Here is a 19,088-nt window from a genome sequence, read left to right on the forward strand (position 1 = left end):
GATTTTATAATTTGTTTCAATTTGCTTTCTATAAGGTTATACCGGTCTCATGATTTGAGTCGTGGGTTTGACAGGTTAACTAATGTTAAATCGAGATTTTTTTTAATTGATTTTTTTTATTTCATCATTTAACATTGAGTTTATTGAAAATTGAGCTTTATAATTTGTTTTAATTTGCTTTATATGAGGTTATTATGGTCTTATAACCCAAATATGGATTGACATATTAACCTGGGTTAACACGAAACAATCCAATTTATTACCATCTTTTTTCTTTTTTAACATAAAAAGCATTTTTTTTAAAAATAATTTATTATCATCTTAATATTTATAAAAATATCATTTTAAATATTTATTTTAAATTATATTATATTTTTATTAATCATGTAGATAAATTTTAAATCAGTCATCCAAGTCATTTAGAAAATTGCTTTAAATCTTGTTTTACGAAAATAATATTAGTAATATTTAAATGTTTTTTATATTAAGAAAATTAATCAAATCCGAGAACAATGATTTAGCTTGTATCTATACGAGAAAGATGCTTCTTAGAGGATAAATATTAGTGAAATTAGAAATATTTCCACGTGTCCGTATTGGAGGTCAAATTCAAGCAGGGCCAACCTCCATCTGAAAGCAACATTGCCAGCTAGCTTAGAAACAGGTTGTGATTATCTGTGAAACGTCCTTTCTTCTTCTTTTTTGTTTTTTAGTTTAGTAGGGTAGTTTTAGTTATTTTTTATTTAAAAATTTATTAAAATAATATATTTTTTTTCTTTTTAAAAATTATTTTTAACATTAATTTATTTTAAAATATTAATTTAAAATAAAAAATAATTTTTTTAATTTTTTAAAATTAAAAAAACAAACTTTTCCATGTAAATAGGTAAACAGCTTGTTTTCAAGATTTGATGACCATCAGCTTTTAAAAGAAAAGCTTTAAACTCAGTAAGAAGAAGAAGAAGAAGAAGAAGATGATGAAGATGGAGATTGTAAACACGAAATGGATAGCCACGGTTGCAAGCATATGGATTCAAAGCAGCGTTGGTGCGTCCTACACCTTCGGTATCTACTCTTCCATCCTCAAATCCTCTCAAGGCTACGACCAATCAACTCTTGACACCGTCTCCGTCTTCAAAGACATCGGTGCCAACGCAGGCATCCTCTCCGGTCTCCTTTACTCCGCTTTCACTCTGCAAAATAACCGAAGAAGATTAGGTGTGTTTGCCGGACCGTGTGTTGTTCTCTTGGCCGGTGCAATCCAGAGCTTCTTGGGGTATTTCGTGATGTGGGCATCCGTTGTTGGGTTGATTCGCCGCCTTCCGGTGGCGGTGATGTGTTTCTTCACGTGGATGGCTGCTCACGCGCAGACGTTTTCTAATACGACGAATGTGGTGAGTGGAGTTCACAATTTCGGCGATTATGGTGGGACCATCGTCGGGATCATGAAGGTATGTCTCTTGTTACCATTTTTTTGCTTCTTCTCCTGCCTTTTCGTTTTGACTACTTTTTGGGTTTTGTTTTTTATTTTCTTGTTTGCTTCCGGCTATCATAATTCAATTAATAACACAAGACTTATGTTTTTATTTTTAGTTAGTTAAATAGATGTGTTAGTATTTTTTTTATTGGTATAAATGGTTTTTGATGTTTTTAATTAAATGTTTTTAATTTATAATTAGATTTAAAAAAATACATTTAAAAAACTTATATATTTATTTTTTGATATAAAAAAATTATTAACCGACAGTAAAATGCGGTTCACAATTTTGTTTTTGTGCACGTCGCTTTCACTTGGTGTACTTAGATTGATTCATGGCCGCATTCATTACGCGCCAACATTAGCCGATAGACTAAATTAATTTTAATTTAAAGCTAATTTTTTTTACATATTATTTTATAAAAAGTAACAATTTGAATGAAGATATAAATAAAGATTTTTAAAATAGTTAAAAAATTTATAATTATAATAGTTGGATTTTATAAAAAAAATTTAAAAGTAATAAAATAGTTGGATTTTGAATTTGTATTTTAAAAATCAAGTTGAATGTTATAAATCTCAGAATTACTAATAATTATATAATTATTAACTTTAAATTCTCAGGAATTAGTTGCATATAAATGCATAAACTGCGCTGGATACCTACCGTTAAAAAAAAAGAGAATCATTCTTGCTTGCTTTCTTTCTTTCTTTCACGTCACATCATTTAAAGGTGCTAACTTGCACTGCATTTATTCTTTACGCTAAGAAATATCTGGACTCGTTTTCATGACACCTACTGTACCAGACGTGTCCATATGGCAACACGATCAAGGAATACGTCTGCTCTGCTGATCTTTCGTTAAGATTTGGTCCGTGGCTCATCAGAGCTTGAGCTCATATCTAATACTTATTTCCTTTTGAATTTACCTCTAAAAGAGGTAAACACTCACATACTTCGTATATTATTAGATCAAACTGGCCATTTAACCCGTGATTTGCTGCGGGTTGTAGTTTTTTTTTTAAATGTTATAGGATATATATATTTTTTCAATGTGTTTTTATATAAATTTATACAAAATCAATATAGAATGATATAATCGCATGAATTAGAATTTTTAATAAATTAAATATTAAAAGATAAAATTTTAAAAAAATTAATTACATAAAAGAATCTAAAAAAAATTAAGGGTGAAATTTTTATTTAAATATACAAGTTTTTTTTTTTTAAATGACTAACATCATTTTATTCTCTATAGTGATCTATTTAAATCTTGATATGATTATTTAACTTATTAGATTAATTCATAATTAGATAATTATCAATCAAATTAACTAGCTGTATTCAATTTAAAATTCAATAGGATTCCTTAATAGGTTAGTTGTATTGCATTTAAATTTTAATAGGATTCTTAACTTGGTAGGTTAATTAATAATTATGAATAAGATTTTGTGAATAAAATGACAGTAAATCAGGTGTTTTGACAACTAAAAACTTTAATGTATTATTGTAATATATTTTTAATTTAATTAAAAATATTTTTGTAAAATCACCAAGTGTGCATAAGAACAAAATTGACTCACATCCTTTAGCAGTCTGAAAGTGAATATTTCCTTGCGATTAGCATTGTTTTTGCATGTAATGGCTCCTACTTGCTGTCCTCTAAACTTATAGGACTACGACATTGTATGTAAGATTCAAGTGTGCGGTTTTCAATGCTCCCCGAATTTGTTGTCCTCTTCGATGTAATATTCCTGAATCTGCATTTGCAGAGATTACTCTCTTTTTCAATGTTGTGCTCGAAGCATGCCATGCTCTACTGTTTCATGTAATTTACCATTTCAACTTCCTGTCCAGGGCTTTCTTGGTTTGAGTGGAGCAATACTAATCCAATTCTACCAAACAGTGTGCAATGGTGATCCTGGCACTTTCCTTCTTCTTCTTGCACTGACGCCAACTCTAGTCTCTCTCTTGTTTATGAGTCTGGTACGAAACTATGACACAAATACAAAAGATGACAAGAAGTACTTGAATGCTTTCTCTGCAGTTTCTCTGATTATTGCAGCTTATCTCACAATCATCATAATTTTGGAAAACATCAGTAGTCTGTCATCATTGGCGCGCATAATTACGTTCACAGTCTTGCTGCTTCTAGTTGCCTCACCTCTTGGAATTGCAGTCAGAGCCCATAGAGAGGACTCTGATAGGTATGCACAAGCGTTACTGGAACAGAGGGGTAGCAAACAGAACCCAGTGATATCTTCTGAGATCTGTACAGCAGAGGATTCTATAGAATATCATGAACTTCCTAGTGAAGAAGGTCAAGCAAAGGCTGCTTCTGACAACGAAAGGCTGTCAGATGAAGGAAACATGAATCTCTTGCAAGCCTTATGTAGCGTAAACTTCTGGTTGTTATTTATCGCTATGTTTTGTGGCTTAGGTTCTGGACTTGCTATGATAAACAACATCAGTCAAATAGGAGAATCTCTGGGTTACACGGCCACTGAAAGAAATTCTTTGGTTTCATTGCTGAGCATATGGAACTTTCTTGGCCGTTTTGGAGCTGGCTTTGTGTCGGATATTTTCTTGCACAGAGGTGGTTGGGCAAGACCACTGTTTGTCGCTGTTACTCTAGCAATCATGACCATTGGCCATATAATTGTTGCTGCTGGTTTTTCCAAAAACTTGTACTTGGGTTCGGTACTAGTTGGTGTTGCTTACGGTTCACAGTGGTCATTGATGCCTACCATCACTTCTGAGATATTTGGGGTGGGGCACATGGGGACTATATTCAACACCATTGCCATAGCAAGTCCCGTTGGATCTTATACATTCTCTGTAAGAGTCATCGGGTTCATTTACGATAAAGTAGGAAGCGGTGAAAATAATACATGCTTCGGCAGTCGATGCTTTATGTTATCTTTTATGATCATGGCATCTGTTGCTTTCTTTGGAGTTCTTGTTGCTCTCCTATTGTTCTTTCGGACCAGGAGGTTCTATAAGTCGGTCGTGTTCAGGCGTTTGCAAAATTTGTAGAGACCATAAGAGGTGAAGGTGGAAGGTTTTGTGAGCCAGAATGTATGTTACAGGCAATTTTCTTGTTCAGGTTGGTGTGCATGGCAATGTGCAGCCCGTTTAATATTTTGGTTTCTTATTTATTTTTATTTTTATTTTCGATTGTTTGATTTCTATCTTTCCTTTCTTTCCTTTTTTTTGTGTGGTTCTTGGTTGATTGAGCATGATTTCAGGAGCATCATTCTACTGATGAAAGTCATATGTGATACGATCAAATCAGAGAAATTTTCAGCTTAATGTCAAAGATAAAGAGTACAACCAGATCTCCCTGTAATCACAACAGCATCAGCATAATCACACATATATGATCATCATTCCAGCTTAATTAATGTCCTGATTGCTGTATGATTTTCTATCGTATTATAGCTGTATAATTTCTATCGTATAGCTATTTTGATCTCAAATGCTTTGTATATATTCAAGTTCTGCAAGGATGAAAATCAAGCCTTTTGGCCTTAATATTATACTTTTATTTGTTCACTTTCTTTTCTGTTCATGTAATCAGAGCCTCGCTGTCTTATAATAGCCTATCTTTTCCTTACTTCAATTTCCTCCTCTTATGCAAATCCAATCTAAAAAGTAAGAATCCTAGAATTCACAATAAAAAAAAGTTAAAATGTTAACATTAGCTTGATAAAAAAATAATTATTTGAATAAAAAAAAGTGAAGTTATTGGATAAAAAATCTTAATTTATTGATCATAGAGAATCAAAAATCAAAAGTATAAGGATAAACACTATAGAGATAGTTTTCTTTAATAAGTTTTGAAGAGTTTGATAAAGAATCAAGAGTATGAGCAACCTTCTACATATACAATATTATTCTAAAAAATATATATAAATATAAGCTAAATAACTCTATTTATACTAGTTAAAATGTTTTGAACAAGGCTGGAAAAAAACAATAGAATTCTAAATAAAGTAGAGAAAAAATATTTCTATTTTGTTGGCCCCAACAATTAATCTAACTCTATAGGAAACAAGATATTTAGAATCTTCTAGAAAAATTTCAGCATGATCCAACTATCATATCAAAAGTTATGCTTGTTAGCATAAAACTATGTATTAGAAAAAATAAGGCCAAAATCATCTCTAATATCCTTGAATAATGAAGAAACCTTCCCAAAAAAAAAACCCACAAAATAAATGGAAACACAAGTTGTTACCGCCTCTCCTCATGTTGCTAAGGCTGCAAAATCTCTAATGTCCTTGAATAATAAAGAAACCTTGTCAAAAAGAAAATCCACAAAAATAAAAGAAAGCACAAGTTGTTAATGCCTCTCCTTATGTTACTAAGGCTACGAAATACTTTCAACCAAATAAGGATCTCTTTTCTTTGCATGAATTACATTAATTAAAGTCTGACCATCCTTTATTTAAGTTTAAAAGCTAGATTTAGCCTAAATATCCCGAATAAACCCATTAAGTGTCTCTTTATTCTTTTTGACCTTTGACCTTTTAATTAGTCTAATCGATACCTGTAATGGATCTTGTGGTAATGCTTGTTGATTGTCATCATTCCCCATCTTTGCAAAAGAATTAGTCAAATTAACAATAGAAATACCATCGATAGACAATACATCCACATAATCATGCAACAAAAAATCAATGACATTATCTTCCATAATCTTGTTAGTATAAAAAACATTATTTACAATACTATTTCTTGTATAAAAGCTTTCATGTTTCTTTGTTTTTTTTTTAACACTATTTTTTTTTCTTGACAAGTGGCTTATCTTTTCTTTCTCTCATGTTGACCACTCTATTCTTGTAAGTTAACTCCATTGACATATTCTAAAAATTCAAATTCCTAACTGGAATAACTTCACTCCCATGTATGCAAACAAGCACACAAACTTCTTAGTCATGTATTCCACCGAAGCTTATATCCTTGATTATTGGAACAACTTTTGGATCATAACCTTCACCAGGGTGTTCATTGTAGTCTATTTTGATAACAATTCCAACTTGTACATCATTAAATGTCAGGTCCTGTAGGTTATATATCGAACATATCCATCTTTTCTAGGGGCAGTCTTGATCTGAACTGCACACCTTAAGCTCCATACGAGGAGGTTCTCTACATTAATATTTGATATCCCACTTGACATCTCATTGCCAATTTATATGCTGATGCTGACCATAAAATGAACTACAAGATTACGGATGAGAATATTCATTAAAGGTTGTCCATATGCAATTCCATACCGATCCCATTTACTCTTTATTGCAATTGCATCATCCCCTACACTTATGTAACGGTCTTCAATTATAATATCCTCGCACAAATCAGGATCAATTCCATCGGTATTTAGGGATTTAATTATGGGAGCCTTAATTGTTACATTCATAATTGTTATATTCTTGTAGTCATACAGATGGAGTGTTCAAAATGAGGAATTATGTAGAGTTAAGTTTGTAAACACAATGTCACGTGACCATATTATCTACATAAAGACCCTCTTAGTGTTATTAAAAAGCTTTTGGGGATACTTCTTTCTCCATGTTTGACCTTATTCATTTATAGTACCATTATATCCTGTTATAACATCTCTAAGGTTTTTTTTTACCATGAATTAAACTTCTATACTAAGATACAAGATGCTCTTTTCCATATCCATAGGAAGGCAATAAAGGTATTAAAGGCCAATACTTCTCATCCTCGCTAAATTTTTAGATATAAACAATCAAAGAAACAACCCACAAACAAGTAACAACCTAAGAAAACTAAAATCAAATTGATAGAAATTCGATCCAATAATTACCTGAACTAAAAAAATCAAAGTAATTGGATGAAAAACCCAACCCTTTAATCATAAAGAATTAAGAACTAGAAATATAAGGATGAATGTTACAAAGATAATTAATTTTTACTTCCCTATATTAATTTAACCACTAAAGTCTATAAAGTTTATGATGCTTTGTAGTATTCAAATTCAATTTCCTAACAAGTGTAGTACTAATTATATTAGCATAACTCACACCATTTATAATTATACTACATATCTCATTACTGATGTGACATATAATATTAAAAATATTCTCTTTTTATTGCTCCAAATCATCATATTTAACCTGAGCATTCAATACTTGCCTAATCACAAGTGATTCACCCTCATCCAGATACTTTACATCATCATCACCAACATCTTTAAGTGGGAAACATCTTCTCATTATTGCTTTACATTCAGATTCAATCTTCTTATGATCATGTAATATCATAACCCTCTTGTTTGGATATTAAGACGCTATATGAGTTATTCTCAAACATCAAAAATATATAATATCATGATTATGAGGTGTTTGGGTATTAGACTTATCTTTAGTATTAGTGAAGACTTCTTTTTTGCCTTTAAGTGGTTCAATTTTAGCTTCCATAATTGACTTGGTTTAGACAATCCTCTTTCTTTTATAATTAAACCTATATTTAAAATAAAAAAACCTGAATTTTAAACTTGCCATGTACTGTCATTCATCTTAAGTTACCTTTCCACTTTTGTAGTTATGTGCATTATGTCTTTCAACTTCATATAGTGCTGCAATTCCACCATATTCCCTATCGCGCAATTCAAACCATTCAAGAACCTAGCTATAATAACTTCCTTATCCCTACTATATTAGCCTAAATCATAGTTACTTCCATCTCTTTATGGTAGTCCTCTACACTCTTAGAACCATGAGTTAGGTTTTGCAATTTCTAATATAAATCCCGGTAATAGTGACTTGGGAAAAATCTCTACCTTATGATTAGCTTTATCTTATCCCATATATCAATAGTTCTCTAATGATTCCTCTTCTTGCTCAAGATAAGTTGATCCCACCAAACTATAACATAATTAGTAAATTTAACTATAAAAATTTTTACCCTTTTCTTTTCCAAGTACTTCTGACAATCAAATATGAACTCCATCTTATTCTTCTATTCTAAATAAGCTTTAGGATCATCCCTTCTACCATAACCTAATTTTTGACAACATAAATTTACCACAAAAAAAAAACGAATGAAGAAAAATTAAGGTTTGGGTCAAGACAAAACAAATTAGAAGTCTTGAGGATTTAATCAGGGTGAAATTATAAGTTTAAGAGCTAATTTTAGTAAAAAAGAGAGAAGATTTGATAAGATTGGAGACTTAATTAAACTTTGAATTAGTTTAATTAATGAAATCATGAGCTTGATTGAAGATCTGGGAAGATTATGGATTTAATTAAATTTTGAATTGGTTTAATTAATGCAATTATGAGCTTAATTGAAAGAATTGACAAGTCTGGGGATATTGAGAACTTAATTAAACTTTGAATTAGTTTAATTAATAAAATTATGAGCTTAATTGAAAGAATTGACAAGTCTGGAGACTTAATTAAACTTTGATTTGGTTTAATTAATTATATCAGGACTTTAATTAAAGAATTGATAAGTTTGAGGACTTAATTGAGCTTAGAATAAGTTTAATTAATAAAATTAAGGGCTTAATTAAAAACATATTAAAATTCAGAGCTAATTTAGGTCAAAATTGCATGAAATTAAAGTCTAAGGATCATTTTGAAAAAGGCACCGCAATACTGGGGTCCAACTATAATTTGCCTAGGGGCCGGATTAAAAACATATCGAAACTTTGAGGACCAATTGGAAAATAGCCGTTCCCTCCCAAAGTGACGCCGTTTCAGAGTCACTGTGCGTCTTCTTCTTCGTCTTAAGCAGGAGAAAGTCCGCCTGCGGAAAAATTCAGGCCAGGCGTTCGCCGCCCTCAGTCCAGGTCTTGACCTAATGGTTTACCATTCAGTCCCATTCCAGCCAACTTTCCTCCACCACCGCGAGGCACCAGGTAGCTGAAGAAACCGCCACCAACAGTCCAGCAATGGCCGGACTGTTGGTGTCCCGATCCAACAAGAACACAAAGACCCAAAGTCCTTATCTCCACACAAGGATCAGTATCCTGGGGAGAAGGATAAAATCCACACCAGAAACGCCTATAAAAGGCGGAAAAAAAAGAAAGAAAGGGGGAGAACAAACGAGAGAGCACTAGACGAGAGAGAACGAGAGAGAGAGAGAGAGAGAGCCAAAAAGGGGAAGAAAGACGAGATAAAAACAAACAGAGGGGAAGAAACCGAAGGCAGAAGGAGAACCCCAGCAACGAGCATCAGCACCATTCTTTCGTGCATAGCTCTAGCAACAACTCCAGCAGCAGGTAAGCTTTCGTTTTTCCCTCCCTTGCAATTTAATTACATGGCTATTGTGGCAGGCGTGCGTGGAAAATTCACAATCGCCTGTAGGGGCTAAATCCAACCCATAAAAAAATAAAAAAGGAGAAATTTTACTGTTGGGCCAGGTTTGGGTCTTAGCTAGCCAGTCCAAATTGTTTTTGCGTTTGGCAAAACACTCTCGTATACCTTGCTTATGTGTGTGTTTGGTATTGCGGTCGCTGTTGTGATTGTGGTTTGAAAAAAATAGTTTTATAAAAAATATTTTTAGTTGTGGTTGGTTTGGAAAAATATGTGTTTGGTTAAAACTGTGGTTGAAATTGAGGTTGAACAAAAAATATATTTTGTTTGGTTAAAAATTATGGCTCAATTTAATGTTATGGTATAATTACCTAAAAGGATTTCATTCATAATATTAATGAACAATTACATAAAAAGTAATCTTACAACCATTAAAATTGAGCAAAGAGACCTAAACATATTAGAACAATAATTTATAATTGAATGAAGCACGTCCAATGTCCATGTTTAGGAGTTGTTGATTGCAGTAAAATGGGTTGCTGATGTTCTTGTTTTTCTATTGTCAAGGCAAAATTAATGACAACCGAATGTAAAAAAAGAGACGCAGCCATCATTTTAATTGTTGTTGGTTATGTAGCAGTAATTGTTTCCTGAATTGTTGTTGTGCGCAATGAAAAGAAATGAATGCAAAGAATGAACGAGAAGAGGATAAGCTGGTAATTTTTTATCTCTGTTATCTCTAGCAAGTTCAACCTGTGGTTGAACTTGCAAAAAAGCAGTAAAATACTGCTTCTCTAAAATCACGGTCCTACCTCATTTTACTGGTGGGACCTATGTTTTAAATTGTTGTAACATGTGGTAACCAAACACATGTATTGGTGCGTTTTCAAAAAACGCAAACGCCACCGCTTAGACAAACGGAGCCTATGTAATTTTACTGCTGGGCCAAACAAATTCTTTTTTGACATTGGAAAATTTCAAAAATATTTGGGGAATTTTGTTGATTTATTTTTGGGTTCCTCGTGTTTTATTTTTTTTTCTCTTTGTGTTTTGTTTTTTATGCTATATGCTCAATCTGTGAACCATTACTGTTAATTACAAATTTGTTGTGCAATGCTTTTTTTTTTCTTGTCTAAAAAGAGCAAATAATAAAAAAGGTAAACAAAAAGAAAAAAGACATAGAAAAATTATTTCTTCTTCATTAAAGATTTAAAATTTTGCGAACTTATTCACTGACGCTAGAATAAGAAATATCATATTTTTTTGGTTTTTACAATATTTACCAACGACAGATTTGAAAATATTCATAGGTACTATTCACTGATGTCAGAGTCAAGAACATGATAGGAAGAACAAAAAAAAAAGGAGAACAAATCCTTAGTAATTTTAAACAAAACCAGCAATGCAATTTGGCTCAAGTAGGACACTTAAAGGGTGATATCATCTTTCTTTTTGCATAACTAGTCATGTACCATAGAATCTATATTGATCAGATAGGGGTCCTAGTGACCATATACTAGGTGACGACTCTTTGAACTAGATATTTTCCTTCCAAGAACAAGATGTCAGATATTTGTTTATTTTCTAATAAAAATTTTTAATCGGTCATCGTGATGTCCGGGGGTGACACCTCCTTTGAAAGGATAAAATCTTAATCTCAACACTCCCCAAGTTTCTGTCCAAGCCATCACAAAACCCTATATGTCTTCCTACTTTTTTATGGCCAAAATTCTTAGCTTACCAAGACCTTCCATCACCATGATTTCTTTCTCGCTGAAATCTACCCTATTGGCTAAATGATACACGGTCAAATTCATCAGCTTCTTCATCTTCATTCTCATTAACCAACTTATCCACATGTATTCAGGATGACCTGTAATATTCCACATTGGTAGGTGAGGACTCAGGGGAGGGCCTTATATGAGCATGCTCACCTTGACTAATAAGAAGCATTTTTGGGCCATGCATGGCTACCAAGAACAAATCTGCGAGGCTCGTGGGTCAAAGCATGTAATATCTTGCTAGTGGGGCGGGGTTTTACAATTTGGTATCAGATCCCGGCTAACTGGATGTCCGATGGTGCCAACGGGGTTGTTGGGCATCTTAAGAGGGGTGAATTGTAATATCTCACATCGGGGGCGAGGACTTGGGGAGGGTCTTATATGAGCATACTCACCTTGACTAATAAGAAGCGTTTTGGGGTCATGCGTGGATGCCAAGAACAAATCATGAGTCTCGTAGGCCAAAACGAACAATATCTTGCTAGTAGGGTGTGGTGTTACATGACCCCTCTTACAAACTTGCAATCATAGCATAATTCTTGTCCAATCGATCCCTTATATCACCAAACACCATATTTGTACGCTGAAACTACTATTGCATTGCCTATAATAATAATAATAATAAAAAAGGTGTTCTTCTACTTCTTAGGTGATGATCCACTGTTGGAAAATATCGTCAAATCTGAAATTTGATGTTAGTAATAAAAAATATACCCACTCATTTTCTAACATGTTTACACAATAATATATCACCTCCCTAATGTTTTACTCAAATTTTTGCTTTTCATGATTATAGTCTCATTTTTTTTTTTCCTTTTACCTCTTATGCTCTCCTATTTGGTTTTATGGGGAACTAATCAAAACAATAAAGAATTTCAGTTTGTAACGTCTAACCAAGGATTTCAAGAAATAAGATAATTAAGAAAACAATATAAAAAATGATACGAAAACAAAACAAAACGAATATGAAAACAAAAATAAAAACAAAAACAAAAACAAAACGAATATAAAAATAGAATTTCAGAATGACTTTATGAATTTCAAAAACTAACATATACTCAACAAATAACCCAAAATAACCCACTGTTAAATCTAAATCGGAAGAATCTGATTTGTAATGTTCTTTAAGACCTCAAATTAAAATTTTATAGTTTTAATAACCCGAAATCAATTTTAAATAAAACAATGCCCACTAATCAAAGATAAACTAATGTGACTTGCAATATCTCAAGAATCTTAATTCAAATTGTGTAATATCTAATTGTGACAAACTTTAACTAATGTGATTTTCTTTTTTTCTTATACTATTTGGCAGTAACTCTTTTTAACATTTTTTTCTGTTTTTATAAAGTTGTTGTACATTTAAGAATTGAAAATAAAGACTAATAATGTGAAAAATTAAAAGATAGATAGACATAGAAAACATGATTTTAGAACATTACTCTAATACCAACCGATGTGAATCAGGAGGGTAAAAAACCTAGAACCCATAATTAGGATAAAAAATAATCGAATAAAGCTAAAATCATATTGATAGAAACCTGATCCATTGATTAATTAAATCAAATAAGAAAAGTTATTGGATGAAAGATCCTAACTCGTTGATTATAAAGAACCAAAAGTTAAAAGTATAAGAATGAACGCCATAAATACTTATCTATGATAAGTTCTAAAGATTTTGATGAAGAACTAAGAGTATGAACAATCTCATACACACAATATTATTCTAAAATAAAACAAATTTTCTGGAAAAAAAACCTAAATACGAGCAAAATAACTCTCTTTATACTATGTAAAACATCCTAAATAAGGCTGAAAAAAAAGTTCTAAATAAAATAGAAATAATAATCCTAAACTAACCAGAAAAATAATGCAATTCCTGCATAGTAGCTTATTTATTTTATTGTAAAGCCTTCTTGACGTCTGATCATTATAAAATTCTAACCCTGTAGGAAATAGGTCTTTAGAATCTTCTGGCAAAATATCAACCTAATCAAACTGTTAAATTAAAAGTTATGCTTGTTAGCGTAAAATCGTGCATTAGAAAAAATAAGCCTAAAATAACCTCAAATTTCCTTGAATAATAAGGAAACCTTGCCAAAGTGAAAATCCAGAAAATAAAAGGAAACACAAGTTGTTATCGCCTCTCCTTATGTTGTCAAGACTATAGAATGCTTCTAATCCAATAAGGATTTTGTTTCTTTGTATGAATCACATTAATTAAAGCTTAATCATCTCTTTTTGAAGTCTAAAAGTTTTACTTTGCCCAAATATTCTAAATAAGCCCATTGAGTGCCTTTTTAATTGTTTTAGTCTTTTACCTTGTAATTGATCAAATCAACACCTCTAATGGATCCTATGGTGATTCTCATCATCTTTTATTTCTTTTTTTTTTAATTTTTTTTTTAATCCAATATGTTTGTTTCATCTTCACTAATATCATATTTAAAAGACCAACTTGTGGAGAACCTCATGTCATCACACCTTCAACTAGTGGTGGTTAAGTTAAGTCTAATTTTTTTAATGGTAATACAATCTCTTTCAATGTTTCATCTTAGATTCCATTCAAACTTGTAAAAGAATAAGGAAATTGCACTTGTTATTGACAAATCCTAGAAATCGCAGATGAAAAATCTTCTTTTTGGCTATGAACTCCTTGGCTATATTGATAGATCTTTTACCTGTCTTAAAAGCACCTGTTATTTATCAACTTTGGTTAAGGTAGGATCAACTCTTTTTGTTAGGCATCCAAGCAGCAATTCATAACATAATTGACTTCACTATTAATAGTTTCTCATCATTGGTTAAAGCCTAGACCAATTAGAATCTAATTATGTTAATTGCTCTAATACCCATATGTTATCTCTTCTTACAACTCTAATTATCATTAAGATGGAAGGCATAGTGTTGGCTAGGTATATGAATAAGGTTAAGAGTATTATTGATGATCTAGCCTTGATTATTCATCTTTTAAGTGACGTGGAGATTATTGCTCGCACTCTAAATGGTCTTGTTGATAAGTTCAAGGAATTAACCGTTACAATTCATGTCAATAATTCACTTTTACATTTGAGGATCTCTATGACAAACTTCTTGATAAAGAGTTGATTTTGAGTGATATCGAGAAGATGATGTTCAAATCACTGTTTAATTCTTTAAAAAAAATACAGCTTACAATGGTAAAGGTGGAAAAGAAAACAAAGGCAGCCAATACACCACCTATAAATCTGGTGGATATTTTAGCTAACCTCAAAATTTTAGTCAGCTAATATATTTTGGAAATTCAAATTATCATAGCCAACAACATCATTCTATTTCTAGTGCAAGTTATGGCTATGATTCACGAGGTATATTTTATTACCCTCAACAACATTCTTCACCTAATTAGCAGCATGACTACTCTTCAAGGCTATCACATATTTTTTTTGTCAATTATATGACAAGTTAGGACATAGTAAAAACTTATCACTCTTGCCCAATGACTTTTTGGCTGTAAGCTAACTATGTGGATTATGATTCCAATTCTTCAAACAAGTGTTAGATTTGAGAGTAAAAAATTATCTTATATTTGATCACCAAAATCTTTCTATGCACTCTAACTAAGAATAAGGATGTGATTGCTGAAAGTGATAACAATAAGTGGTAATGGAATTTCAATCTTCGAGTGTATTTGGCAGTGTGGTTGCGGTTGCTTTTCAAATAACTTTTCGTGCCGAAATGCATGCCAATGATGTTTTTTCATTTTTTAAAAATTACTTTTGACATCAGCACATCAAAACGATTTAAAACATACAAAACATATTAAATTTTAGCAAAAAAAAATTTTTTGAATTTTTTAGGAACGCGATTTGCACCGCGTTCCCAAACGTATTCTTCATGTTAGTTCTACTAATATTGACTCATTGATAGTCTCTTTTATGTTAAATAATATCTTGCATACACATTTAATTAAAAAAGTCTTATATCCTTGGTTATGGCTATATAACCCCTTATTATAAACATTTCTACCATCATTCTAATTACAAATCTTTACGTGTTTTTGGTTATCCTTGGTTAAGGCTATATGCAAAACATAAGTTAAAAACTTGTATGACCATGCATGTTTCTTGGTTACTCTTTAAAACTTCATGTTTTTACTTGTTTTGATACTGCCATTAATAAATATTCATTTCTAAGCATGTAAATACTTGTCAAAATTTTTTATTTTAAAAAAATATTTAATCACTCAATTTGTGTGTCACTCCATAATCGATTTTAAAATTTGTTTCTTTCTTTATTTAAAAAGTATTTGGCAAGCAATTCTTCTCCCTATACGCAATCTTCACCTGATTCCTCTATTTATTTGATAAATACCTCTCTCACAAATAACTACCATGAACTTTGCACTTTCCAATTTAGAAACAACTCATCCTTTAAACACCTTTACCGATTCTACTTCGACATCTTATTGCTCTAAAATTGATAAAATCACATTTTAACCACCTATATTAAGTAATGTTTTTGCTCTGCCTCTACTTAAGGTGCCGTCGATTCCACTTTAACTCAGGAAATAGTTCTCTCCTTTATCATTCTATATATTTATCTCCTTTATCTCATCCCTCTTATATTATTAAGAAAGCATAAAACAACATTTCAAATCTAGAAAACTTTTCTCTCACCACCAATACCTCCCTTTCACCCTAATCAAATTTGAAAAAAAAAAAAGAGGAGAGAGAAAAAGGTTGATTTTTCACATTCAAGAAACAAATAAAACTCAATCTTGATGTATATAGGTTCATCTTTCCAAGAGGAGATACATTAGGGTGTTTGGAAATTTTATCTTGCCAAAACTATAGATCAAGGTTTGAAAATATATGTTTTTCATTTTGATTTTTATTGTTTTGACTGATTGAAGGGTTTTTTGAGGTTAGAAATTGGTTTAATGTAGGTTTAATAATATTTATTAGGGTTTTTCAAGTGAAAAAAAGATTGAAAATGAGTTTTTAGGGTTTTAAAACTTGGACCCTGACTTTTTAACAATCAGAGGTTATTGGAATCTATTCCAGTAGTTGACACTTTGTCTGCCAACATGGACAACATGTATATCTATTTTTAAGAAAAATAAGATAGATAGTGGGTTATTCGGTCTTAAAAAAAATAAAATCCAGGCACACATATCTAACCTCGAAGACCTAGTCGTGTGGCCTCCTTCAATAGCCCTTTAGGTCCTTTTATTTTCATAAATTATTGCTTTCAGATTTTGATTAAAATGGACTTTAAGTAAACTAATTAAAATAATAGTTAAATTATTAGTTATTTTTCCATGGTTTTTGAATAACACTATAGGTTTTTATGTTAATATTAACAATTATATTTTTAATTATTATATACCAAATATACAGAACTTTTTTTTTTTTAAGAATATGCTCATGCAAATATAATGAAAATAAAATTCATTTTTTTGTTATTTTTTTTACATGATTTTATAACACTAATTATTATTTTTTTTCCTTTTAATCACACACAAAATATCAAGGTGTTATTTTAATATATTCTTTAAAAATTTCTTTACAGGCCATTGTAAGTTTTTAAATTAAATATTGGTGCTTTCCATTACAAAACATGTTTTTATTAAAAAAAAATGCATTAATAAAGAAAGGGATTTTAGATTAAAGAAATGTATTTTTTTTATAATTATTTCAAAATTTTAAAACTTTTATGAACCTTTATTTTAATTTTCATTTCTTTTTTGCTCATAAAAAGATATGTTATATTAAAAAAGATCGCTAAACAAAATGTATTTTTTTCTTTAAAATCTAAATTCGTACAAATATCTACTTTAATTGTAAAAAAACTAAATAAAAAGATATATTGAAAAGTGACCCACGGCATCACATTGATAAATAACTAGTCATATATATATATATATATATAAACTCAAAATCTAACAGTCACTCTATTTGGTTTTTTGTTTGTATAAAAAAATTATTTTGAATATATATATATAAAAGCTTGTGTGTGTGTGTGTATATATATATATATATATATATATATATATATATATATATATGCAGTAAATTTTTTCTGGTACAGCCATTGTTTTGACAGTTATTTAAGAAAGCTCTTTCTTTTCTAGTTGTAGTTGAAGTTGCAGTTAAATTGGTTTAAAGAAAAAAAAAAGGGATTTATCGTACTATATAAAGTTTATGGTATATAATGTAATTGTATACATAATATAACATTGTAGATATATAATCTTGTAAAATATTTTTTTATATAAAACCCATTACATGTTTTTGGATTTCTAAAATTCCAAAATAAAATTTTATACACCAAAAAAATCTAATTAGTTAAATGTGTTTTCTAAAATTTAGATATGTGTTTTTTTTTGTCTAAATATTTTTTTATTATTAACGTGGGTGTCTGGGCCAGCTTGTGTGCGGCTCGACTAATCTCACGGGCCCTAAAGTTAACGACTACGTAAATCTCCAGTAACTCTGAGGTTTGTGGGACTCGAACGTGTGACTTTTAGGAAACAAACTCAGAGTCTGACCAATTGTTCAAGATTTTTTGTCTAAATATTTTTATTTATTTTTATTTTTTATTAATATGAGTGTCCGGGCTAACTTACGCGCACCTCGACTAATCACACGAGCCGTGAAGTTAACGACCATGTAAGTTTTCAGTGGCTCTGAGGTTTATGAGACTCAAAGTGGTAACCTCTAGGAAACAAACCTAGAACCTGACCAGTTGAATTACATCCCTCATAGTTTTTTTTTTTTTCTAAATATGTTGATATGAGGTTAGATGGATATAAAAATATTGTGATGAATTTTTCTGGTTGAGATTTATCACGAAAGTCTTCACCTCCTTCCTTTCCCCCAGTTGCTTTACTGTATCTCAACCATATGAACCTTCTGCCCCTGGCTAGTGGACACAACCAGTGATTTATACGCTGTTTTTTTTTTTTTTTAAATATACTTTTTAAAATTAGTAAAAGAAGACGGCTTGGTGAGTAGTAGTCTAGTTGCAAGACAAACCTCATTTCTTTGAATAAAAAACATCCCCATCGCGCAAAATCCAGCTTCTTTTCAAGGTGTTTTATTTTAAAAAAAATATTAGACCGATTCTTTTAATTTTTTCAAGATTTTAATATGTTAATATATAAAATAAAAATAATAAATATTTTAATAAATTTTCATTGTCTACGCAGTTAAAGCTTGCTTTTGACTAAACAAAGCTTTCAAAGATTATTAGACTATGACCCATTTATTATTCAATTATTTCACAGCAGATAATGTCGTCCAGCATTGATGACGAGCACGTTGATACATACATACATCTATATATATATATATATATATATATGAACAAGTGGGATGAGCATATCTCATTTATTAACCCAAAATCTTTTTTTGTCTTTTCCTTCTTATTTTATGGCTGTGTGTTAGCACATGCATAGTGGAGTCTTTCCTTGCTGGCTTCTCTTTTGAACGGTTTTATTTTATTTCTTTATAAATAAATTATTTTAATATATTCTTAAATAAAAACTATTT

At 30.9% G+C, this 19,088-nt stretch overlaps 1 protein-coding gene and 1 pseudogene across 2 annotated transcripts; one reads left to right on the forward strand and one right to left on the reverse strand.

Moving 5' to 3' along the window:
- The first annotated feature begins 891 nt into the window (after positions 1-891).
- LOC7462526 (protein NUCLEAR FUSION DEFECTIVE 4) lies at positions 892-5,033 on the forward strand. Of its 2 annotated transcripts, XR_002978226.2 has the most exons (3): positions 892-1,451; positions 3,336-4,584; positions 4,727-5,033. XR_002978226.2 is itself a non-coding variant. In XM_024586936.2 (2 exons), the coding sequence occupies exons 1-2, from the start codon at positions 975-977 to the stop codon at positions 4,512-4,514; spliced, it is 1,656 nt and encodes a 551-aa protein (XP_024442704.2). In that variant the 5' UTR covers positions 892-974; the 3' UTR covers positions 4,515-5,033. The 2 variants fall into 2 exon arrangements, 1 of the variants encoding a protein (XP_024442704.2); XM_024586936.2 differs by having other exon boundaries at positions 3,336-5,033.
- LOC7474851 (probable polygalacturonase) lies at positions 4,765-9,700 on the reverse strand (annotated as a pseudogene).
- Between the last annotated feature and the right edge of the window lie 9,388 nt (positions 9,701-19,088).

This window comes from Populus trichocarpa, chromosome 15 (genome assembly GCF_000002775.5).
Source record: "Populus trichocarpa isolate Nisqually-1 chromosome 15, P.trichocarpa_v4.1, whole genome shotgun sequence".
Lineage (NCBI taxonomy): Eukaryota > Viridiplantae > Streptophyta > Magnoliopsida > Malpighiales > Salicaceae > Populus > Populus trichocarpa.